The 22,841-nt window shown below is 41.3% G+C and overlaps 1 protein-coding gene across 6 annotated transcripts in view; it reads right to left on the bottom strand.

The window, feature by feature from the left end:
- Positions 1-22,841, bottom strand: part of lrp4 (low density lipoprotein receptor-related protein 4) — a 113,442-nt gene that overhangs the window by 20,413 nt on the left and 70,188 nt on the right. For all 6 annotated transcript variants that reach the window (XM_029497691.1, XM_029497692.1, XM_029497693.1 and 3 more), the window contains exons 3-13: positions 20,568-20,684; positions 11,568-11,681; positions 11,349-11,465; positions 9,912-10,040; positions 4,876-4,995; positions 4,588-4,713; positions 3,804-3,926; positions 3,170-3,304; positions 2,358-2,483; positions 1,640-1,870; positions 255-411 (exon numbers count right to left, since the gene is read on the bottom strand). In XM_029497691.1, the coding sequence (XP_029353551.1) occupies positions 255-411; positions 1,640-1,870; positions 2,358-2,483; positions 3,170-3,304; positions 3,804-3,926; positions 4,588-4,713; positions 4,876-4,995; positions 9,912-10,040; positions 11,349-11,465; positions 11,568-11,681; positions 20,568-20,684 (1,495 nt within the window). The remainder of the gene's footprint in view (positions 1-254; positions 412-1,639; positions 1,871-2,357; positions 2,484-3,169; positions 3,305-3,803; positions 3,927-4,587; positions 4,714-4,875; positions 4,996-9,911; positions 10,041-11,348; positions 11,466-11,567; positions 11,682-20,567; positions 20,685-22,841) is intronic.

Here is a 22,841-nt window from a genome sequence, read left to right as displayed (position 1 = left end):
CTCTCCTGCCACTGAAGCATATGACACAGGGGAAGAAAACACTTTGCTGCAGCCTCTTTCATGAATACTTGTTCCACACAGATGCTCGCCTGTGGGCACTGCTGTGCTGCCAAACTTTAATCCCCACTCTGCTGCTACACTACAACTGGGACACATCCAGAGGGGATATGTATATACATGTACACTGGAAACCATCTGCACTGAATTATAGAGATTTTATGTGTAGCTGTGTGTGCATGTGTATGGACTCGTACCCCTCTATAGGATGCAATGCAATGGCTCGGGGCTTCTCCATGTTCTGCCACAGGAGCACTTTGCGGTGCGATCCATCCAGGTTGGCCACCTCGATTCGAGACGTCCCAGAGTCTGTCCAATACAACTTGTCATGGATCCAGTCTATGGCCAGTCCGCCTAGAGCGAAGAAGAATTAATTTAGTCTGTCTGAAAATGCATTTTACAATAAAATGAGTTATAGTATTGTATTTAGATTGGTTAGGTTCCATAGATATAGTAATATAATATAAGATGGAGCAAAGCCAAGAAATGACAGAAAGGACAGAAAATGTCAAATGTGTGGGACCATTTCAAGTAGCAAAAAAAAACAAAACAAAACATAAGAACACTGTGCAGTGACATCCAGTGTAAAATGGAGCCTACCAACCACAACAGCACTATAACGCCCAAACCATACCATAATGTCTTCAGTGATGTAGCACTTAAACTGAAAGAACCATCCACAGACCATAGCCGACACAAGGTACTACAACATAAACATGTCAATTCACTTGAGATAAAAGCTTGTGAGAAAGTACTGTACAATAAGAATGTGAGTTGACACTGATGGCAAGTTATGACGTTCCTCACTTAATCTCAAGAAAACATGCACACTGCATTATTACTATAATTTGCATTAATTTGTTCCAGAGGACACTGAAGTTAAATGCAATGCAAATGCAAATGAAGTTAAAAAGGAATGTCCAGGAATAAAAGATTGTTCCATTTAGAGACATGACTTTCTTGGCCTTTTCCCTCATTTCTACCTTTGCTGTTTAATAGGAAAAATAATGTATTTGCAGACTACATTAATTGATTAAATGATCGATGAGATACTCGATTACAAAAGCATTCGATAGCTGCAGCTCCACAATCTGCGTAGCTTTACTTTTCCTCTTTCAAGTTTCTCTCTAAAGCTCGAGAGAAAAATATTTAGGTGAGCCAAACTGAAGAGAGGCTCTGATTGTCTGATCAAACAACCATAGAGTAGTTTCAGGTGAACACAGAGAAACCAAATCCAGCAAGGTTGGAGGGAGGGTCCATGTGGGCTGGGCTTGGTCCATGACAGTTCTAATCACATTGTTGTTCTAAGTTACATTAAACCTGACAGCTTGCTTTTTTATTTTGGGAGCTACAGCTGCTGCAAGTAGTTTTTCCATTGTTAAAGTGACTCATACTATCTGTCTTAGTTGGAGAACAAAAATATAATGAAAGACCTGCATTTGAGCAGCACAGATGACAAACTGATTAACTATGCGATGGATGAAGGTAGGGAGAGAAGAGCATAGTTGAACAAAAAGCAGAAGAGTTACCTGCATCTATAATCTTATTTTTGAATCTGCTTTTAATTGGCTGTCACACACACCTGGGCTCTCCAGACCTGTGGAGACAACCTCCTCCACATTAGAGCCATTGAGGGTGGCCTTCATGATGCGGTCCAGTGTCACGTCTGACCAAAAGACCAGCTCGCGGCTGTGATGGAAGTCCAGGGCGATGGCGTTTTCCAGGTTGTTCAACAGCAGGGTGTACTCTGAGCGATGTGGTAAAACCTGACGGATGTCGATTCGGTTGGCAAACAGCAGGACTGGCTCTGGACCTGAGACGAAACAAAAAGATGGACAGGGAGGGAGTTGATGTGAATTAAACTGGAAAGGACAAGAGCGAGATGCCAAACATGAGGTGAAAGTTGGAAAGTAACAAAGAAAAGGAAAGCGACCAAAAAAGTTTGAGTAGGGTCAGATGGTCACTTTTAATAACAGTGAGGATTAATCTCAATAGAGGTGAAGGTCTGGCTGCTGCCAACTGACCGACAGTCTTGACCTGCGTTTCACTCTGGTCTGCTGTAGATTTATGGGCTGCTGTACCAGGCCTTCACTCTACTTCCACTGCACATCTAAATCTAGTCCAGACCCTCTGAATGAGCTGAACTTTTTCTGAGTCCAATACCACAGAGTAGGGGCATGGATACAGTTACAGTTAAGGCAAATATAAACACTGTGCAACCATGTTTTTATTGGAGGTCAAACTCCAGTGATGCTTTGTGGTCACATGTCAAGGTGGAAGCATAGCAGTGTGGTTTTTACCTAGAGCTTTGCAGCTGCGCTTGTCAGGCCGGAGCTCATAGCCCTGAACGCACCAACACTGGAAACCCCCCTCCGTGTTGGTACAGCCCTGGCTGCAGTAGCCTTCTTCAGCACACTCATCCACATCTGGAAGGGAGCACAGGGGCAGAAGACAAGCGGGGATGGTCAAAAGAGGTCAAACTCATGTAGCATTATCAATGGATTCACAACGAAAAAGAAAAGAAAGGACACGGATGTGATTGAGAGGTAAAAACACAAGCATCCACATCCCACTGCATGTTTCACCCCATCCACCCATTAAAGTTAGAATTTTTCTTTGACCCTGCTTACACATCCTTGGAATCTGGAAACAAATGTCAATAAGATCTCACTGTCTCTTCCTCGATTTGGTTCAACACCAACATCTAATCTCTACTTGATTAGCCAATAGTGAAAGTTCACACATACTAAATATCAACAAACAAACATGAACTCTTAAAGTTGGCTTTTAAGAAGTCAAAGAGGTTTGATTTCTTTCTTTTCTTCCTTTACATGCCTCTAACTTGTTTCTCTGTTATGTTTTGTTATCTGTTCAGTTCTTTGTTTTGGTCTTGTTGATCTTTGAATGACAGTTCGCAAGTTAGGTTTTGGGTAGGTTGCTTGGCAATCGGACAAATGTCAAACTCTGCAGAGGTCATGAATATTAACACTTTGACGTTGGATTATAGTCCCCAAACAGACACGCACAGGCACACAAACTCACACTAACACGTACACACACACACACACACACACACACACACACACACACACACACACACACACACAGGTACCCTGGCAGGCTTTGCCATCGTCCATCAGTCGGTATCCAGTGTGACAGGTGCAGTGGACCAGTCCTCTGACCATTTGACACTTCTGGGAGCAGCCTCCATTATTCTGGTTACAGTTGCCCTCATTTGAGCGCGGACCTGCACAAACACAGCATGCTGATTCACTATAGAAAACCATGCACACTATCAAAAGTATCTGGTATCAGGCCTTGAAAGATTTTTGGTCCACAGGCAGGTGAAACATGAAGATGGTGTCAACCTGGTCCTGGCTAGGAAAACCAAGAGCTGAACTCACCTAGGTCGGCCAAAAAACAAATCCTGGTGTTTTTGGTGACTCTTACTCTAAACTGTTATGATGAAGCTAATTACACATCTTAATCTAACTGACAGATTTTAATAAAAACTGCAAATATATACACATTTCCCCTAAGTGATGAAACACCTTTATTAATAGTACTGTAATGACACTGCCAACACAACACAACCTACATACCAACATACCAGAGTATAAAATGTGTGTTACAATGCAGTGAATTTTTTATTTTATTTTATTGTGGTCTATATAACCCTCCATGAACTGCCATGCTCCTTTGAATGACATTTTTTGTTAATGATTAATAATTTGATGTCAACTTACGGCAGTCATGATGTGGGAGTTCGTCAGTCCCATCTCCACAATCATTGGCCTCATTACACACCTTCCTCTGACCAATACAGCGGCCGTTCCCACACTGGAACTGATCAGGAGCACATGGAGTTTCTGTGGGGAGGTAGGATGATAAATGTTTTGGGAAATTGTCCACAGTATTCATACTATTACCACTTAAATAACTGGTTGGAGCTGATGTCTGTGCACATTGATAGCTGATTGATCCCACCACATCAAACCCACCAGTGATTCCAACTTCACAACAAAGAGACAAATGATGTAAAAAATATTTTGATTTCACAAAGACTCTGCAGCCGCAAAATTGCCACAATGGCTTTGATTATTTCATTGTATATAAATGAAAGACTGAAGCAAGCAAATGCAAAAAGACATCTCCAATAAAATCAAAAGTAACCCAACAATTTTATGAGAGAAAGTTAAGGAATATTTGGGTGCAAATAGATCGTGCAAAATGCAATGAAATTTGCCTCCATGTTCCAGCATACAAGTAATTAAGAACAAGTAAAGAATAAACGCTCTTCATTTATCTCTGCTGCCAACAACTATATATTTTATTTCAATACAAAACAGGTCAGTTGCAGCTGTTTGTTGTCGGCCTTTCCATCAGTGGCAGAGGTACCAGAGTGATCAGTCTTTTGTTTGAAAAATGAAATGGTGTCTGTTTGTGAGCGTTCCCGCCTGCTGTAATAACTACGACTGAAGCTTGTGTTATATTTAGCTTCTGAAAACAAGATAACAAACACAGTTGTACCGGTCTTCTCACAGCCCTCTTCATCGCTGCGATCCGTGCAGTCATCCTCGCCGTCACATCTCCATGACAACCGGACGCAGCGCCCAGTTCCACAGCGGAATTGGTCAGCCATGCACATGGACGTAGCTGCAGGACAGACACACACACGTTACATAATTCTATTGATGCATATGAAATCAAATAAAACACTGAAACTGACATGAACAGCCACGTCAACAGAGCAGAAAAAGTGAACACACGTTTACTGATAAACAGGAGTATCATGCAACTTTCTCAGCAGATACTCACTGCAGTTCTTCTCGTCTGATTGGTCGTCACAGTCATACTCGCCATCACACCTCCAGCCAGCATTAATGCACATCCCACTGCTGCACATGAATTCCACTGATCTGCAGGGCTGGTGGGAGGCTGCATGCAAACGCACACGCACACACATACACACAAATTGTTAGTGGAGAAAAGAGAAACAAAGCAGTCTATTACATTGCAGCTGCATCTTCATTGCTTTTACATGGGGGAAAAAAGTCGTCTCATAAAAGTCCTTCTGACTGCTTCTTCAATACTCAATACAAAATACATAAATTCAATACAAATAAATTGTAATAAATTAATATTTGGTTTACTTGTTTTCTTATTTAGTAGGGGTGGGAATCTTTTACTATCTCACAATTCAATTCGATTCCAATTGTTGGGGCTACGATTCAATTCAAAACATTTTAATTCATAATGATTTCTGCTTCAATCTATAGGTGTGCAAAGGATCCTCATGATCTGGTCCAGTCTGCTTTGCAAGACAGAATGACAAATGGAGACATTAAAGTGTCTTTTTCACATTTATTAAGTTTGAAACATTTATCCATGCTGAGATGGAATTGTTGTATTAAAGAAATATCACATATTGCTTAAGTAACAGAAATAAAAGTGTCTCTTTATGAAAGAAAATAGTGCAGTTAAACATGGGTTCCTAATTTTGCAAACCTTGCACACCGTGAAGCTCATGTTAAGCTCAGTCTTCCCGGGCATTCCATAAATAGGGCCCTATAAAATCCACAATCACGGAATTAGACATTAAAAACGGAATTCGTTATAAACTTGGAATAACAGAACTGGCCGACACTTTACAAAAGTTTTTTGTTTTTGTTTTTTCCCAGACTTAAAAGGAACATATCTGTTGGGAAAATGCTCCGAGGGAGTCACTAATAATGCACGCCCGCCAACCCGTGGATGAATGAATGAATAAATAAATAAATCAATGAATGAATGTGGTGACTTCAGTGTAGTGGGTGCAGTTCGATTCCCAGTGGGGGCACTTGAACATGTCTAAGATAATTGGTGACTTGATGTAAATGTATGTGGTGACCTGAGCAGCATGGTGGCGAAGTGGTTAACGCTGTCGCTCTGTAATAAAAAGGCGCGGGGATGTCAGTAATCGGTGGAAAACCAAAGAGCATGGGGATAGAAGAAATTAAAAAGGATTCGGTATTTCCACCAAAGTTGTGGAACATATGTTTCATTGTTGAATTCCCAAAAATATATGGGAATATGGGAAAAATTAAAACAAAATTTGGGAAACAATAAAACAGATTTTATAGGGCTCTAGGTAAAAACCAAAATGAGCCCAAATCTTTGCCTTCAACAAGGACGGGGCAGGTTGAAGCTCAGGTTGTAGTTCCCTCCTTGTTTTGGTGTCGACTGTGCATGTGTATGTTCCAGAACCGGCTCCGTGGTGACGTCGGGATGTCCCGCATATAAAATGGAGGCAGACAGCCTGCAGATTTGTTTGTTGTTTTTGTTGTTGTTTTGTTTTAGTTTTTTTGTTAATCGATTTTTGAACATTCTGAATCGTAATCGTAAATGACAATTGTAATTCTTATACGAATCGATTTTTGGCACACCCGTAATATTTAAATCGTGCAGCATTGTGTAAATTGAAACAGGTTCTTCAGTTTGTCCAGTACTCATCGGTGAAATGAAGCCATTCCTGGCTCATATTGGGCGAGGGCAGGGTCCATCACCAGTCCATCACAGGGCCAACACACAGAGACAGACAGAGACCAACAACCACTCACACTCAGATCTACAGACAATTTAGAGTCCCCAGTTGACCTGAACGTGCAGGGAGCAGGGGGAGAACATGCAAACTCCACACAGAAAGGCCCCAGGCCTGGGAATCTAACTCACGACCTTCTTGTTGTGAGGCAACAGCACTAACCCCTATGCTGCAATGGTGAAATCATTACTTGATTAATCAATTAATCAAACAGTAATCAAACAGATTCAAACAGATTCATCATCTGCTGCTTTTTTTTATTTCATTTAACTGTAAATTGAATATCTTCCTCAAAATATGGGATAAAGAACACATGAAACGATTGTAAACAAAATGATCAATCAGAAAAATAAGTCTGGGCCCAAATTGACAGCTAAAACATTGGTCACAAAAGAATCTGCTGAAGATGACTAGTAAGATCCTATGATTTCTGCCCACAGGAAAAAAGTATATACCATTGATCATGTTTATTTTGATTGCTTTATGATCTTCTGTGATGAGCGATCACAGCTAACCCACCTTTAAATCTCCCACCACATCTCTACATGTGATCAGATCAAAGCGGGGCTCTGGCAGCAGATGAAGTCGGAGGTGGATGAGAAGATTAAAGCTGAATCAAACATAAGCATCTTAAATTCTGAGTGTCTGTGATCGTACACTTGGGTGTGTGTGTGTGTGTGTGTGTGTGTGTGTTTCTTTGACATGTTTCCTCCTGACAGCACGAGTCGGCTTCCATCGAAGCTACAGTGAGTGTGAGAAAAGGGAAGAACAAAATGACAAGAGAGGGAATGCAGGGGGAAGAAAGGCGAGGGAAAAAAAGTGATGGTGTAGAGCTTCAAGCATCCCTGTACAGATTTATCAACAGGTCGAGAGAAGAGACGATCAAAACAGCAGGTGGCTTACCCGCAGAGAGAGAGAGAGAGAGAGAGAGAGAGAGAGAGAGAGAGAGAGACAGAGAGAGAGAGGCAGGTTTATAGGCTGTAAGAATCACTGTGGGATGTCGATGAACACACTGACGCCACAACCACACTCAAATGATTCATCCACCCTTCCTTCTTCTCTCTCTCTCCCTGTCTCACACACACACACACACACACACACACACACACACACTCATAAACCAACCAACTATGCCCTTTCATCTTTTTCTGCTATGTGCCCGAAAGCAGTACCACTATTTGCAACAAAGTGTGTGTGCGTGTGTGTGTGTGTGTCAGTATTCACATAACAGAGAAGGCAGCGAGTTGGGAAGGAGAGCGAGAGCAAGTGAGAGAGAGCGAAGGAGGCTTCTCTAACAAAGCGCCCTTCATGTCTCCGGAGAGTCGATGCCAAGGAATGCTGTCTGAGGATGGGCTGTCTTATGCCTCCGAGGAATGCCTCCTTCTGTGTGTGTGTTTGTGTGTGAATGTATGTCCACAAACTATCTCTATGTTTCAGAAAACACATCTTCGGACTTTTAGCTTAAAACTTCATTTTCTATGACTTATGCTGTTATTCCCATTTTGGACAGATACCGGTAAAAAAAATTGATAATGAATAAATTACATTATTGGTTTTGGGGTTTCCTTTCATTTCATTTCTTTCGGCAATTCCATCACTTCAAGTGATTTCACACTTTTATAGACACAAACATACAACTTGGCTATGTGTGTCTGAGAATTATGATCTGACATTTTATGCAACATAATCTCTACACAGTTATTTTATGCATTTTTAAGGTCAGTCAACTGCTCAACTTTCAGAAAAATGCTCAATACTTGAGAAGCGAAGCAGCAATGAAGAAACCTGCCAGTGGGAAGAGAAGAAAGAGAAACAAGACCGAGCAGCTCAGACGTCTAACTTTACCTTACAGATTACCAAACCATGCAATAAAAACTTGGAGCTGTGCTTATCGTACTGCAGTTGAAGGCATTGAACGGAGAAATCACTATGAGTGTGAGTACTTAGAAATGTGTGTATGTGTGTGGGAGAGATGCGGTGGGCTGTCATGTACAATGAGCAAAAGAAACAAACATGTGAGAAGCCAGAGATGAGAGGAGTGGGGAGATGCTAGGAGATTTGTCAACAGCAGACAGTGTCTCCAGAGTAAGGAGAGCAAAACATGATAGTTTGTGTTCATCGGGTTCATGTCCTTACTCTGTGTGTGTATGTGCTGTGATTGAAAAGATGTAATAGACTGAACGTTTTCCAGCTCTGACGGATGCTGTTTGGCAGCCATCTGCAAACAGCAGCTATTTTCAGAGCTGAGCTCAACCTGCCATCGAGCATTAACATGTGAAATCCACACTAAGTGTTAAAATGCAGTACAGTTGTTAGCCAGTGGAGACTGGAAATAGCTCTTAAAGCACCTAAATCTTCAATAATTCTCAACTGCACTGCTTCTTAAAGACTGTGAATGTCATTTGACCAGGTTTGGTCGTAATCCAGCTGCTCAAATGTAAGTGATGGCTTACTTTCCCCATGACTTAACATCACTGTGGAGTGATTTTGGCGTTTTTGGGCTGCTGGATGCACAAAAAAACTCAATCATCAAGTAATTTGCAAGCTTATGTGTCAAACATCAAATTTCTTTCAGACCTTTCTCATCCACTAGGTTTAAGTGTCATGTCCACATGCTCAGTTGGTGCAACCACCAAAAATTCCGACTCATACCTAAACCTGGACTTCCTCTTCAGATGTTACCATGACATACTTTTATAACTCCAGTTGAACTTGTACAGTTTACTACAGCTATCTACAAGACATGTTGGTATTTTGGAACATGTAGTGTACTGCCACTGGGATACACTGCGATGCCAGAGAGGGACGTGGAGAAGAAGGGATAGAGAAAGGGAACTCTTAACTAGTGTTGTGAAAAAGCAGTGACCTCTCAGAGGAGCTTCCCATTACTCTCCTGCATAAGACACTGTTCAGTGAGGACTTGGTGAGTTGCCAGAGCCTGAAAGAGTGTGTGATTTTCTGTGTATTTGTAAGTGTGTGGATGTGTGTGTGAGTATCAGTCTAAGCAGGTAATAACAGCTGACTATGAGCTTTACCAGCAGGATGGGCTGGATCAGCCACTCCACTGTAACAATGTGTTTTGTTTTGTTTTTAGAGCTTCTGCAAGATTAAGTATTTTAAGGGTTTTGAATTATTAATAAAAATTTTTATTTTTTATTTTTTGTAAAGGTTAAAGGACACAACTGTGCATTAGTGTCCTGCGGGGAATATGATTCCCTTTGAGGAACACCTGAAGTCTGAGTCGGGTCTTTCTTATGCCGACGGTGAAACTTACAACAGTCTGACTCATCCGACCAGTCTCCACAGTCGTCATCTCCATCACAGTGGTAGATGTCCAGGATGCATCGTCCGTATGCACACTGAAACTCTTCCACGCTGCAGGTAGCCGTCATCACATCTGAGGCTGCACACAGAGGAACAGACACTTTAAACAGATACTGATGCTGGAAGTTACGATGCAGCAGTTGGCTGTTTAAAGCTCTTTGAGGCTTTGACTGTGAAGACAGTCAGAGATTATACTTAAAAAGAGACAGGGAAGTTAAAAACATGCACATCTGCATGCTCTGTTGTAGACTGGCTATTCTGTGATCTCTCAATTGTAAGAATGCAGCCTGAACATTTTATGATTGGAGACTGGACTTGACTTTGGCCAACTCTGTTGACTTTCCTATTTAGAATAATTTATTTCAGCTTTTGACTTTGCATTTAATTATAATGGATGCAAGGACAAATGCCTGCTATGATTAATGGATTTTGTTTTGTTTTGTTTTCATTCTGCTACTCTGCTGCCACAGATAAGTTCTCTGTTTGAAGTACTTAACTCTCGTCTTTAAAAAAAAAAAAACAATAATAACAACAATAACAACAAAACACAGTATAACAAAATAAAATTAGACCTACAAGCAGTGTTGAACAAGGCTCACACTCTTGCAGATGTTGGGGGTGTAGGCCAGTTAAAGCAGACTTAAATTGGCACACTAATCTGACATTGAACACACCACAAGTGAAAACTTTAAGTAAATCAAAATAGCTGCGCCATAACGTAATTTTGGGGCAGACTGGAAAATGGTTGCCTAATTTACCACAACCCCAAACAAATGTTAAAAAGGGTAGCAATTCATTCATTCATCTTCTCCATTTCTGGGCTGCAGGGGGTGCTGGAGTCAATCCCAGCTCACAGTGGGCGAGATGGACTGGCAACCCTGGACAGGTCACCAGTCCATCACAGGGCCAACACTCAGAGACAGACAGAGACCAACAACCACCAAACATGATGTTTATGGACAGTGGGAGGAAACCCACACAGATGCAGGGAGAACATGCGATCTCCACACAGAAAGGCCCCAGGCCGGGAACTGAACTTGCAACAGCGCTAACCACTATGCTGCTGTGCTGGGTAGCAATTCACGAATGTGTACTGAATATATATTTATTGGAGGAGTTTGTTAAAGTATGATGCCTGCAAATGGCAAAAATATTCAACCAAGTCATGCATTAAATGCATTAAAAAGGATTTTTTCCAGGTTGCTATAGGAGCCACAAGACTGCTTTTTTCCATACACCTATGTTGGGGGGGGGAGTCATTTCCGCATCCGCATTTCTCTGACCTAGATTCTGAAAAAACACTTTTCTGTTTGATGGTTTTTATGTGCTGTTAGGGTAAGGGATCCTCCCCTTCCTCATGTTTGGAGACACACTCAGAATGACTTACGGCAGTTTTCTTCATCTGATCCATCCTTGCAGTCCGTGTCTCCATCACAGTACCAGTGCTCAGCGATACAGCTCCCGTCTGTGCAACGAAACTCCTTGTCCGAACATTTACGCATGTCTGGTACAGTAAACAAAGGGGTTGTATTTGAAAGATAGCAGGAATTAATGAATTATGTGCTTGCATGCGGGTGTTCCTGTGCACCTAAACATGTGTACCCACCACACTGTTCATCACTGTTGTCCCCGCAGTCGTTGTCACCGTCACAGTGCCACAGGCTGCGAATACAGTAGCCGTTCTGGCAGTGAAATTCATCCTCCTCACACTCCCTGGGGGCTGCAAAGAGGAAAGAGAAAGGTTTCAGAGGACACATACTGAGGACACAACCAAACCAAAGAGCAGATATTGTGCAAGAGGACTTCAGATCTTTAACCGTGCTGGCATCCGAAAAACTTTGGCCTTTTGTGTGAGACTCAGAGCAAAGAGCTGAGGAGAAGAAATAAAGAATTTTCTCTCCATATACGTGCTGAACTCTCCCATGGCTGCAGGTATAGCGCTCAAAGACTCCTGCGGTTTGATTTGTGCACAAAAGGCCTGTGACTGACAGCACAGTGGGGAGGAAGGGTATCTTCACAGTTGCTGGGCTATCAGGGGGGAACACTTCCGCTAGTAATAATTATCAGCACTTTTCCAAAGCAAATAACAAAACCCATATGATGATGTTTATTACGAAGTTACACTTAAAACACAACAGCAGCAGCAACATTAAAATGACAACAATACACTGAGTAAAACATGACATGATTACAAACCAGTGCATTGTGAGCTAATTAATTTATGGTTGATGAGTGCATGATTGAGCTGATCCAAGCCATTTATCTTGAATTTAAAACCAGTAAAGGTGCTGATCTCTCTTATCTCATTGGGCATTGAGTTCCAATAGTTAGTTTCTTTGACAGAAAATTCTGACTTGCCAAACTCAGTATGTCTCTGCTGTACTGCACTGCAACTGATGCAATATGCAATGTGTGAAAAGATCATTGAGTGCATATATAGTTTGGCAGCATCTAAGGGGAGCTGATTTCAAATGTGCCTAAAATTTCTTACATTCAGCTTAACAGTGTTACACACCTGCTTTATGTGATTCTTAAAAGACAGCTGTGAGTCAACAATAATACCCAAATATGTGAAATGTGACACAGCCTGGATCTTTTCCCCATTTACAAATATATCCGACTGGTTTCCATTTTTTCTTACGTAAAAGTACATACATGCAGTTTTACTGATGTACTGATGTCAGGCAAGACTCTGAGAGCCAGGTGGAAAATTTGGCCATCGCTGATGATAATTTGGCTGCTACTTCATGTCTGTCTCTTCCATGTGCAAGGATAACTGTGTCATCCGCGTATATTTGAGTTCCAACTTCAGGACATGCAAGTTGTAGATCATTCACATATAAACTAAAGAGCAAAGGGCCTAAAATTGAGCCTTGCGGTACACCAACAGAACAGTCAATGAATGGAGACGTCTTATTCCCAACTCTGGTGCATCTTCTCATCGTGAGATAGGATTCCATCAATTTCATTACATCATCAGAAAAGTTAAAATTTGACAACTTTGAAAGAAGAACATTATGATTTACTGTGTTGAATGATTTTTTCAAATCTAAGAAAACTGCTCCTACAGCACTCCCACTTTCTAGTTTTGAATTAATTTTTTCAATAAAATAGCAGATTGCCATTTCAGTTGAATGGTTTTTTCTAAAGCTGAATTGCATGGGATGTAGGAGGCCATGTTCAGAATTTAGAAAATTTGTTAGTTGTTCAGTTATTTTTTCTGCATTCTTTGATGCCACAGGCAAAATACTAATGGGCCTATAATTTGCTATATCAGTTGGTTCACCTGCCTTAAAAATGGAAACCACAACTACAGCCTTCCCTGCAGCTGGGAAACCTGACTGTTTTATAAACAAATTAACTAGATGTGTAATGGGTGTGCTGAGGGAGTGAATACTGTTTTTTTTTTTTTAATGTTGAATCCCACTTAAATGCATCTTTTGCCATTGAGGACTTTAAAGTGTTAGTTAGTGTTTGCAAACTTCACTCACAGGAACTTTAGTTATCTTAAAAATTGGTTTAGTAAAATCTGGTGCTGCTACATCTTTTCAGTTCATGCCCCTTTACCTGATTTTGTTTGCTGTCTTTCTTTATTAGTTTATTTATATTCCTCCATATCATTTTACTATTTCCCTTGGCTTCTTTGATAATGTCCATAAAAAAGTTTGCCTTTGCTTTCCTTAATTCATTCACTACTTTATTATTAAGTCTTATAAAAATGTAATTCATTTAGACTTCAGTGCTACTTTCAGAGCAGAATCAAGTGTTTTCATCAGGTGCCACAGGTGATCATTAAAGCAGGGTACGTTACAGCATCAGTTTTTAAATATATATATATATATATACCTATACATACCTATATGTACCTATAAAGGACTCACAGGAGGCCTCTATATCATCTGTGAGTAAAACATCCCTCCAATCAGCTTGGCTTAATTCTTCCTCAAGTGCATTCATGTCTTGTTTCCTTATTCCATGATGATATTTAATTGTCTCTTGTCGGTAGTTGAACCTGTTTTTTGTTAATTTCCTTGCAACAAGTGCCATATTGTGATCTAACAAGCCTGTGAGAAGATTATAAGATTTAGCGATTCTCTCAGGCTTATTACTGAAGATGAGATCAATTTGTGTTTTGGAGACATTTGTTATTCTTGTGGGTCCGTCTATTTGTTGTGGCAGTTCAAATTGGTTTGTAAATGCTTTTTGTCTCTTTCTAGTTGCTTTTTCAGTACAGTTTAAATTAAAGTCACCAAGAACTATATATTCTTTCTTTGTATCCAATTCCTTGAGCAAGCCATGCCATGTTTCAGACAGACAGAGAAGAGCCGGTAAGCAAGTCTTTCAAAATGTTCCGTTTTTAACTTTACGCTATGAATGTTCAGATGACCTCAGAGGAGACCTTTCGGTTTTGTGTGTGGGTCCCAAATAATTCTGGAATACAGGACAGTTTGAAAGAGACCAGTGTTGAAATGTTTTGCGATCTCCAGGTTTCCATGTGAATGTCCCCATTGACCCATGTTACCTGGATTAGCGAGCGTCCCAGCTGGACACTGGAGTGGATAATAGGGGGCGCTGTAGTAAGGCGTGACCTCTTGAGGCGGGGCAGTAGAGGAACAGGTGAATGACAAACGCGTGATATGCACCATGTTGTCTCTATTAACACCACTCAGTCTAAAATGCTGACGGGGAATACGAGCAGTGATTATAGTGGAGATTGATTGAGGAACAGAAGAGGGGGACCTGAGGAATGAGTGAATGACCTACAGGGGTTATTAACAGTTTGAAATATGTTTACATTTCGTTGTTTCATAATTGCTGGATTTAAACCTTTGTTTTTCTTAACCTGCAGTGTGGAAGGATATAAATTAGACGTGATCTTGGGTGTTGGAAAGGGTGTAGGGAGGTTGCCACACAGGTAGGGGGTGCTGTGGGGCTTAGACAGGTCGCTGGGGTTGGTGCAGTGCTGTGGGATGCAGTCACGTGATGCAGCGAGTAACCCTAGCCCACCTTAACTGTAACTGCAAAAATAAAAACTTGCAATCCATCCCTCTGTGAGCACAGAGGTTATGGTCAGCGTGGACCGATGACCGATGAGTACATTTCTCATCTCCATGCTGCTTCCTAATTTACCCAAAACACTGCTGCTCATCTTGTCTTTACCTCGACCTGGACATAATCTAATTCGGACATATTTGACTAGACATGATGTCACGAGAAACAAAACTTAGTTGATGCTATGATTGGAAAAAGAAAATGGTAGTTGTTTTTCTTTCTTTTTTACACATTATTGCATTAGTGCATAATAACCCTTCATCCATGATGTCAAAATGTCCACGCCCTGAACTGTAAGTAATGTTTGGAAACTGCAACATTTGTAAACTATTGTATTATTGTTCCATACAAATTGCTAGCTTCCTTAGGCTCCTGCTTGCGTATTTTAGGCTAATATTAGCTTCATCACGACTATTGTTAGTTTGTTTAGGCTAATACTGGCTTCCTTATGTTAATATTTGAGGCTAATGTAAGGTTGATAAGGCCCACATTAGCTTTCTTAAGGCTAATGTTAGTTTGTTTTGGCTTATATCAGTTTAGCTATCAGTATTAGCTCCTTTGAGGCTACTGTTAGCTTGTTTAGGCTAAAGTAGCGTCAGCTCATTGTTTGCTCCTAACACCAAGATGTTGTTTAGTCTGTTAAAATATATAAGACTTTATTTAATTAAGATTTTCAATGCATGTATCAGTCATTTTATAAACTTCTGTTTTAAAAATAGCTATTAGCAGTTTGAAGTGTCTGCAGCAGCTTCTGTTTTCGTTTTTGCTCTGGGTAGTGACTTTGAAAACTATTAATTGTAAGTTTCAGAGCTGTATGTTTTCACCTTTTCCTTTAACCCCAATCCATGGGGAATAAAGGACCTGTTTAATTTATTGAACCTGCTGTTCTGAATGTAATCTTTTGGTTGCCATAGGTAACAAAATGTTGTTTTACCAGACAGTTAACCCTGAAACAAGAGACAGACGCCATGCATCACTCCCCCAGGTGACATTGACAGTGTTTCAAACGCTTTTGATTATCCAAAGAACTCCTCCACCTTGCTCCTTTTAATCTCAGCAGCAATGATAAAAGGCTGAGTGCATTTTCAAAACACTGTCCTCTACTATTACAGCCGCAATCGATGGCAGAGCCGCACCTCCCTCGCCTGGGGGCCACGTAAGCTGCTTCGTCAAGGAGAAGCAATGATGGATGGCCCCTGGCAGGAGGTAATCTATAATTTATCACTTGTCATGTGTGAGTGTTTGACAGCTGAGACAAACACAGAGAGATAAGGTGAGACAGAAACAGAGGGAAGCCCACAGTGTAGAATAGACAAAGTTTTCATGATATTGGAGAGACTTTTTTCCCCCCCTCAGCTGTGTTGCAGCATGACAGCTTGAGTTAAGACTACCACCGACTCTCTGCGCTACTGAGATGAGTGACAGGACGTGAGGCTCCAGGGTCTGTGTGCGTGTATGAGCTGAACACCATGGACAACACTAAAATAATCCAAAGACTTTGTTTTTCACAGATATGGAGATGTGAACCAAAGAGAAGAGTCTCTGTGCAAAGGTCTGTGATCATCATCAGGAGCAGCAGAGAGGCTACTGTTGCAATTTTAAGGGATAACTTAAAGTAATATCTATACCGGAATTCAATAACAGAAGTATTTTAATTTTTTTTTTTCACACAAACCCATAAATATTTATGATGGTATAAGAGTTTATAAAGTCTTTATTATTGTAAAATAGCATTAACATCAGGATTTTTGCAATTACAAATGTTTGTTTCTCAGCAATAGTGATACAATATGTGTGTTATAACTAAATGAGAGGGCCTCAATTTGAAGCTTACTGATTGATCAGTCTCTGTTGACCAGTAAACCTCAGCTGACCTCACCCTCACCCATTCACCCCTCCCCCCAGAAAGAGAAGAAAAGGATTTAAAATAGACGGTCCAGACAAGAATTTAATTTTACCTGGACCGTGGACAAATGCACTAATTTATTCAACACCAAAAAATAATTGATTCTTTCCCTTGCTCTCTCTCTTCTCCTACCAGTGAGGTAAACAGAAGGAGGTCAGAGGTCAACAAGCCCTCAAGACGCTCATCATTCATATAGAAGCCAAACGTCAAAGGGCAAAAGGGCACTGAGAGTCATTACCAAGCCGCCTTGTCTGTGTGTGTGTGTGTGTGTGTGTTTGTTGGGGGGGGGGGGGGGGGGGGGGGGGTTTAGATTTTTCGATGAAATGTCATCAAAACTTCAGAATATCTCGTGCTTAAACATACACAGACACACAAACACAGCAAGACACACCTCTGTCTCCATGTTTTCCAGAAATCTTGACAACTACTTCAGCTCCAGCCGAGCATGGAGGATTGTCTCCCTGACTCTAAATAATGAAATAAAACACCGCTGCATGGCAGCACGGAGAAACAAAATATATTGGGAGGTGGACGGCATTCCAGGGTGAAAGAATCAGGAAAAGACAGAAGCATGAAATAATAAGTAGTTTTGGGAACAGGAGACAGAGCAAAATTTACTGGGCATGAAGTTGAAAAATTCATAGCCAGCATCAGGAAGTAATTCAGCATCTGGCTGCTGATAAGAGTATGTGGGTCAACAAAAGAGAAGCAGAAAACACTGGATGGCAGACAGACAGGGACAATCATTCACAGGACAAAGAGCTCGAGCAGCCTGTGACTGCTGCCCATGCAAAGTACATGAGGCAGAACCACACGTGAAAGACGATCACTGTCAGTGAACATGGATGGTGACATCAACCACTCCACCTCCAACTCTCCTAACAATGAGCCTTTTGTCAGCTTGATTTAATCAACAATCAACAAGATGCTAAAACGCTGAAGTTGGTTAAGCAAAAATGTTAAATATTAGTGGATGGGTTTTAGAAGCCACTTTATTTTTAGCTATATGTAAAACAAAGTCCACCAACACAGAGTTTTCTCTATCTGGATCCTAATTTGACCTTGGCCAGTCACCAATACATGATTGAGAATTATAACATCTAGACTGAGCAATTCTGGTTTAGCCATTTTTACTTTCTGTTCTTCAGCCTTTATCTCACTGCTCACTTGACTTTACATAGACAATGACTGTGACACGAGTTGGTCAGTGAGATCAATTACATCTTCATCATCTATTAATCTCACCGCAACCTTTAGACCCTTGACTCAGGGAATTTCCTTTTCCTTTTTTAGTTCTATCAACCACTCAAAGTGCTTTACAATGGAGGCCACATTCACCAATTCTCACACACAGTTATACAGCTCACATAGCTTCTGCCATGCAAACCCACACTGTTGTCCGTCAAAATTTAGGGTTCAATATCTCGTCCAAGGACACTTCAACATTCAGACTGGAGGAGCCTGGAATCTAATCTCTAATAGATGATCCACTCCATCTCAGGAGCCACAGCCACTTTTCCACAAAACAGTTGTTTAATTGACTCTCTTCCAATCTGTAGATACACCAACTCTAATGTTCAATGCAATCATATTTTATCCAGTTTGGTTTGTTTCTGCATCATGCTTTCTATTTTGTGTGTATTAAGCTGTCTCTGAGTGGCACAGAGAAATAAAATGTATTATTATTTATTTATTGTTCTGAGAAGTGAGTGTACAAAGTGAGATAGATGAGGGAAAAAAAGGGGGACAACAAGGTGTTAAACTCTTCAGCTGTTACAATGTGTTGAGACTGTTATAAAAATGGCTGAGACTTTTGGGAAACGTCAAAGCCAGTGATGTCATGTTGGAACAGCTGGCATTCTGGACCTTTGGTTGTGGAAATTATGTCTCTCTGAATTTTAATTGAATAGCCCCGCACTGACAGGACACTGACTGTCTGATGCTGCCATGTGTTGTCTCCAGCCAGAACATTTCACCCCCTGTAGCTAATTCTGTCCAGACACAGAGTTTGTCTGGTTAAGTCTGATTAAAGTGATTAAAGTGAATCATTAAGCTGACACCGGCAGTATGAAGGAATGACAGACCTGCAGTGCAAAGTCACACGGATCAGGCTGTGCACATGGAGCCTCCTCAGTCACTACGGCTAAATACAAAGGCTAAAAGGGGCCTATGCGTTCACTGATTCAGAACACCATCACCACACAGCCTCAGCCCTGAAGCTCAACCTGAACTGACTCCAGGCCTTAAAGTGACATTGGCCCATGTACTTTAAAGCCAACAGCCAACAGTCAATCAAAGAGGCTTTCTGTAAAAAGCACAGCAATACTAAAACTACATTCATCTCAGATATTTATATTAACATCAACCGCTTTATAAACATTTGTATATTGACAAACTGCCGAAAAGAAGCTAATTTGGACTATTTGAATGGGGTGGCAGTGCTAGGTGCTGCTAGCCCTCAATAGCCTTGTGTAGCCTCAGTGTTTCAGGGAACTTCTTTTGCGTTTTATTTAGGTGAGAATGGGGGAGTCCATCACAAGTAGCAAATAAATGCATTTAAAGGCTAATTAGACGCCAATATGCTGCTCAGGAGTCAATAATGCTCACAGACTGACATCACTTCTGTGCCTCTGGAAAGTTGGTTTTATTGCAGCAGAGATACATAAACGTACATTTAAAACTTATTGAGGAATGGGCACATAAGTGTATTTGACTGGTCAAAGTAACCGCTTGCCAAATGACACTGTCTTTTTGCAGAAGTTGAGATAGGCTTGGTTGAAGAACTCTTCACTCAACCATGTTAGTAGGCCCGCAGCACACTGCCAGACTGGGAGAATTCAGATGAATGAGAGAAATACATTTTCCACAAACAGTTCAAAGGCCTGACAACCTTGGGAGTAATGCATGAATGCTCCAAAGTCAGAATGACGAGAAGCCTTCCTGTTCTCCACAATCTGCCAATGTTGCATGAATGCAGCATTGACTGCTTAAATATATCTATAATGAGGTGAAGAACTGACTCGCTTTCCAAAAGCAAGATGTCGATCTTAAAATAAATCTCACAAAGACAGAAATACAGGAGCACACACAAAAACACTCAAACTGAGCTACCCACCAGGAAGAAATGTAGAGCTAGATAAATATGAGTGCAGGAATAGACACTGGCCTCACTTCACTAAAGGCCTCGTTCTGCCCGACAGGCAGCTGAGGGATATTTTGGAATGAACTCAAACACGCACAAATGTGCAAATATATACACATGCACTCACTCACATACACAATGATGCACGCACACACACACACACACACACACACACACACACACTTTCACAAATCAAAACAGAACAAAATAAACTGAGGGCAAAGGTCAGAGAATGCCTTATGTGGTGAAGGTAGGAGTGCTGACCTCTCACAGAGTGAGAGAGAGAATGAGTGTGTGTGTGTGAGTGAGTGCATGAAGCTTCTTTAGACTGAAAACAAACACCTCATTGCACATGGCTGCTTCTAACATCTGTCCACTTTAATTACTCATCCCCCCTGAGCCTGGCAGAGCAGGTCGAGTGCGTGTGTGATTTTGAGTGTGATGGCACACATCGATGCAACTGCCCTTCACTGATTATAATGACAAGAGCGATCAGGGACACTTACGACAGTCCTGTTCATCAGAGTCATCCTCACAGTCGTTGTCTCCATCACACACCCAGGAGCGACGGATACATTTGCCGTTGTCGCAGTGGAAATCCAGCGGTGAGCAGGTGGGGAGCACTGTGAACAAACATGGATAGACAACAGTCATGTCAGATGGAACAAATTGAGTGACTGTCATATTTACATTGAGTTACATAAACACTGTAACAAAACAGAAACCAGAAATCTTGATCTCAAACTTTGAGCAATTACACGATCCATTATCTTGTGCTGTGTCAGTTTTTCAATACTTAAGAATGAAATAAAGTAAACAAACTCACCAGTAAACTGATGTCAATCATACATAATATCACTACAACACAGTGATGAATTTACAGTCACAGCTGCTCTGTGACCACTGGCTTAGGATTGGACTTAAAATGGATGAGGGCCTGAGCCTGATCTGGATCCCACAAGTCCTCCCAGGTCCCTCCCACCTTCTCATCCTGATACGCAGAGAGTAGCACCAAACTCGGCCCAGCACAGCGCATTCCTCCTTAACTTCATATCCGCTCTAAGTGCAGCTACTCACTAGCTAAGCAGAGCCCAGATGACTGGTCCTTTGTCATCTGCAGACAGAGCTAATTAAATTAAAGCCCAGAGAGAGATGGAGGAAAGGGGGAGGGCAGTGAGGGAAGCAGAGGAGAACGAGAAGAGGGAGCAGTAACTCCTTATAGTGTACTCTCAGCCCGCCTGTCAATAGCAGATATGAAATATTGAGCACTGCAGACGTAATGAAAAATGTATGACGTCACGTGTTGAGTAAACCAGCGAGGCAGACAGGCAGACGAGTCGGCCCTCAGTGACCAAATTAATTGAGTATGTGTGCTGGGGTGTGGCTCTGGTCTCTCGGGAAGCAAAAAAGCCCCACTGACCCACATACCCCTGCATGGATATTACATTATTCAGACAGAAACATACACACACACACTCACACACAAACATAAGTCAACAGGACTATCTCGCTTGATCAGCCTCAACCCTTAACTCTCTTTACCTTCTCATGAACTCTATCTGCCTAAATTACATGACCAGACTGGTCATTTGGCTCATTTTACCATAAAATGCATTTCTGCTCCCAGCTCAAATCCTCCCTATCCTTACTTCTTCAATGCCGCCGCAGGTGTCACTTTAGATCAGTGTGGTATGAAAATCTATTTACAGACACATGAAATGTGCCTGAGATTCTCTGCCATCTTTGTGTTTCGTCAAAGCTTCTGTCACATTTCAACACAGTGCAGAAATCTCATGTCCACTCCATCTTCACTTTTTTTTGTTTTTTCTTTTTTAGGTCACACATTTTACTCTTCTTTTGATTTTCTATTTGTTGATATCCGTAGGAAGATATATATGAGGTTCAAAGAACCAAATTACCTTCTCAGTTTAGTTTTAGCGGAGACAATCAGAAGAGAGACTTTCTGATGCTCACTGTTTTCTCAGTTATCTAATAGAAATGTAGCAGATTTCAGATTTCAGATGAGCGAGTCTCAGTGAGCCGCAAAGTCTTGACAGCTTGTTTTAAGGCATTTTAAGGTGTTCAGTTTCTGAGCGCAGAACGTGGACTCAGCACTCTGATACTATCACAGAATCAACATAGAACCAAGACCTATAATAAAAAGACAAGGACATGTACAAAAGAAAAAAAAAGAAAAGTTTTTTCTATTTCAAAGAAAAGAACAGCCAGTAAAATCTGGCACAGATCCACCGGAGAAACATCCTGAGAGTCATTACAGTCCTGACACCTGCACACAGCCAAGAAGACTGAAGCTGTCTGCTGTTCGTGGCTGGGCGTCAGCAGATTTATGGCCTCCACCAACAAGGGGAGAAAAGCACTGCTCCTCAACATTTCAATAAATAATTCAGTTTATCTGGAGAGGTGGAGATTGTGACATTAACAAGTGCAGACTCCTGCAGACAAACACACACATGCAGACATAAGCAAACCGTCGCTGCGTAGGCTAAATAAATACACGTTCATCCAGAACTGTTCAGGCACACAAATTGAAAGCCATGCAAAATGTATGCAAATAAATATACTCCACTCACTCTTGCAATCTCTCTCTCTCTGTCGCTTTCTCACACACATACAGACACACAAACCCTTACATTCACACAGTAGGTGAGACCTGCTCATGGTATCAGGTGGATCAGCAGGGAGCATGCTGGGAAGGCTGACAAAGTCTCTGAGCACTTTGATCTCCCTTATCACACAGATTCAGCTCAGCCTTCTCTCTA

This window comes from Echeneis naucrates, chromosome 3 (genome assembly GCF_900963305.1).
Source record: "Echeneis naucrates chromosome 3, fEcheNa1.1, whole genome shotgun sequence".
In the NCBI taxonomy this organism is placed as follows: Eukaryota; Metazoa; Chordata; class Actinopteri; order Carangiformes; family Echeneidae; genus Echeneis; species Echeneis naucrates.
The sequence above is the reverse complement of the archived record's forward strand: the minus strand, read 5'-3'. Positions and strand labels throughout refer to the sequence as shown.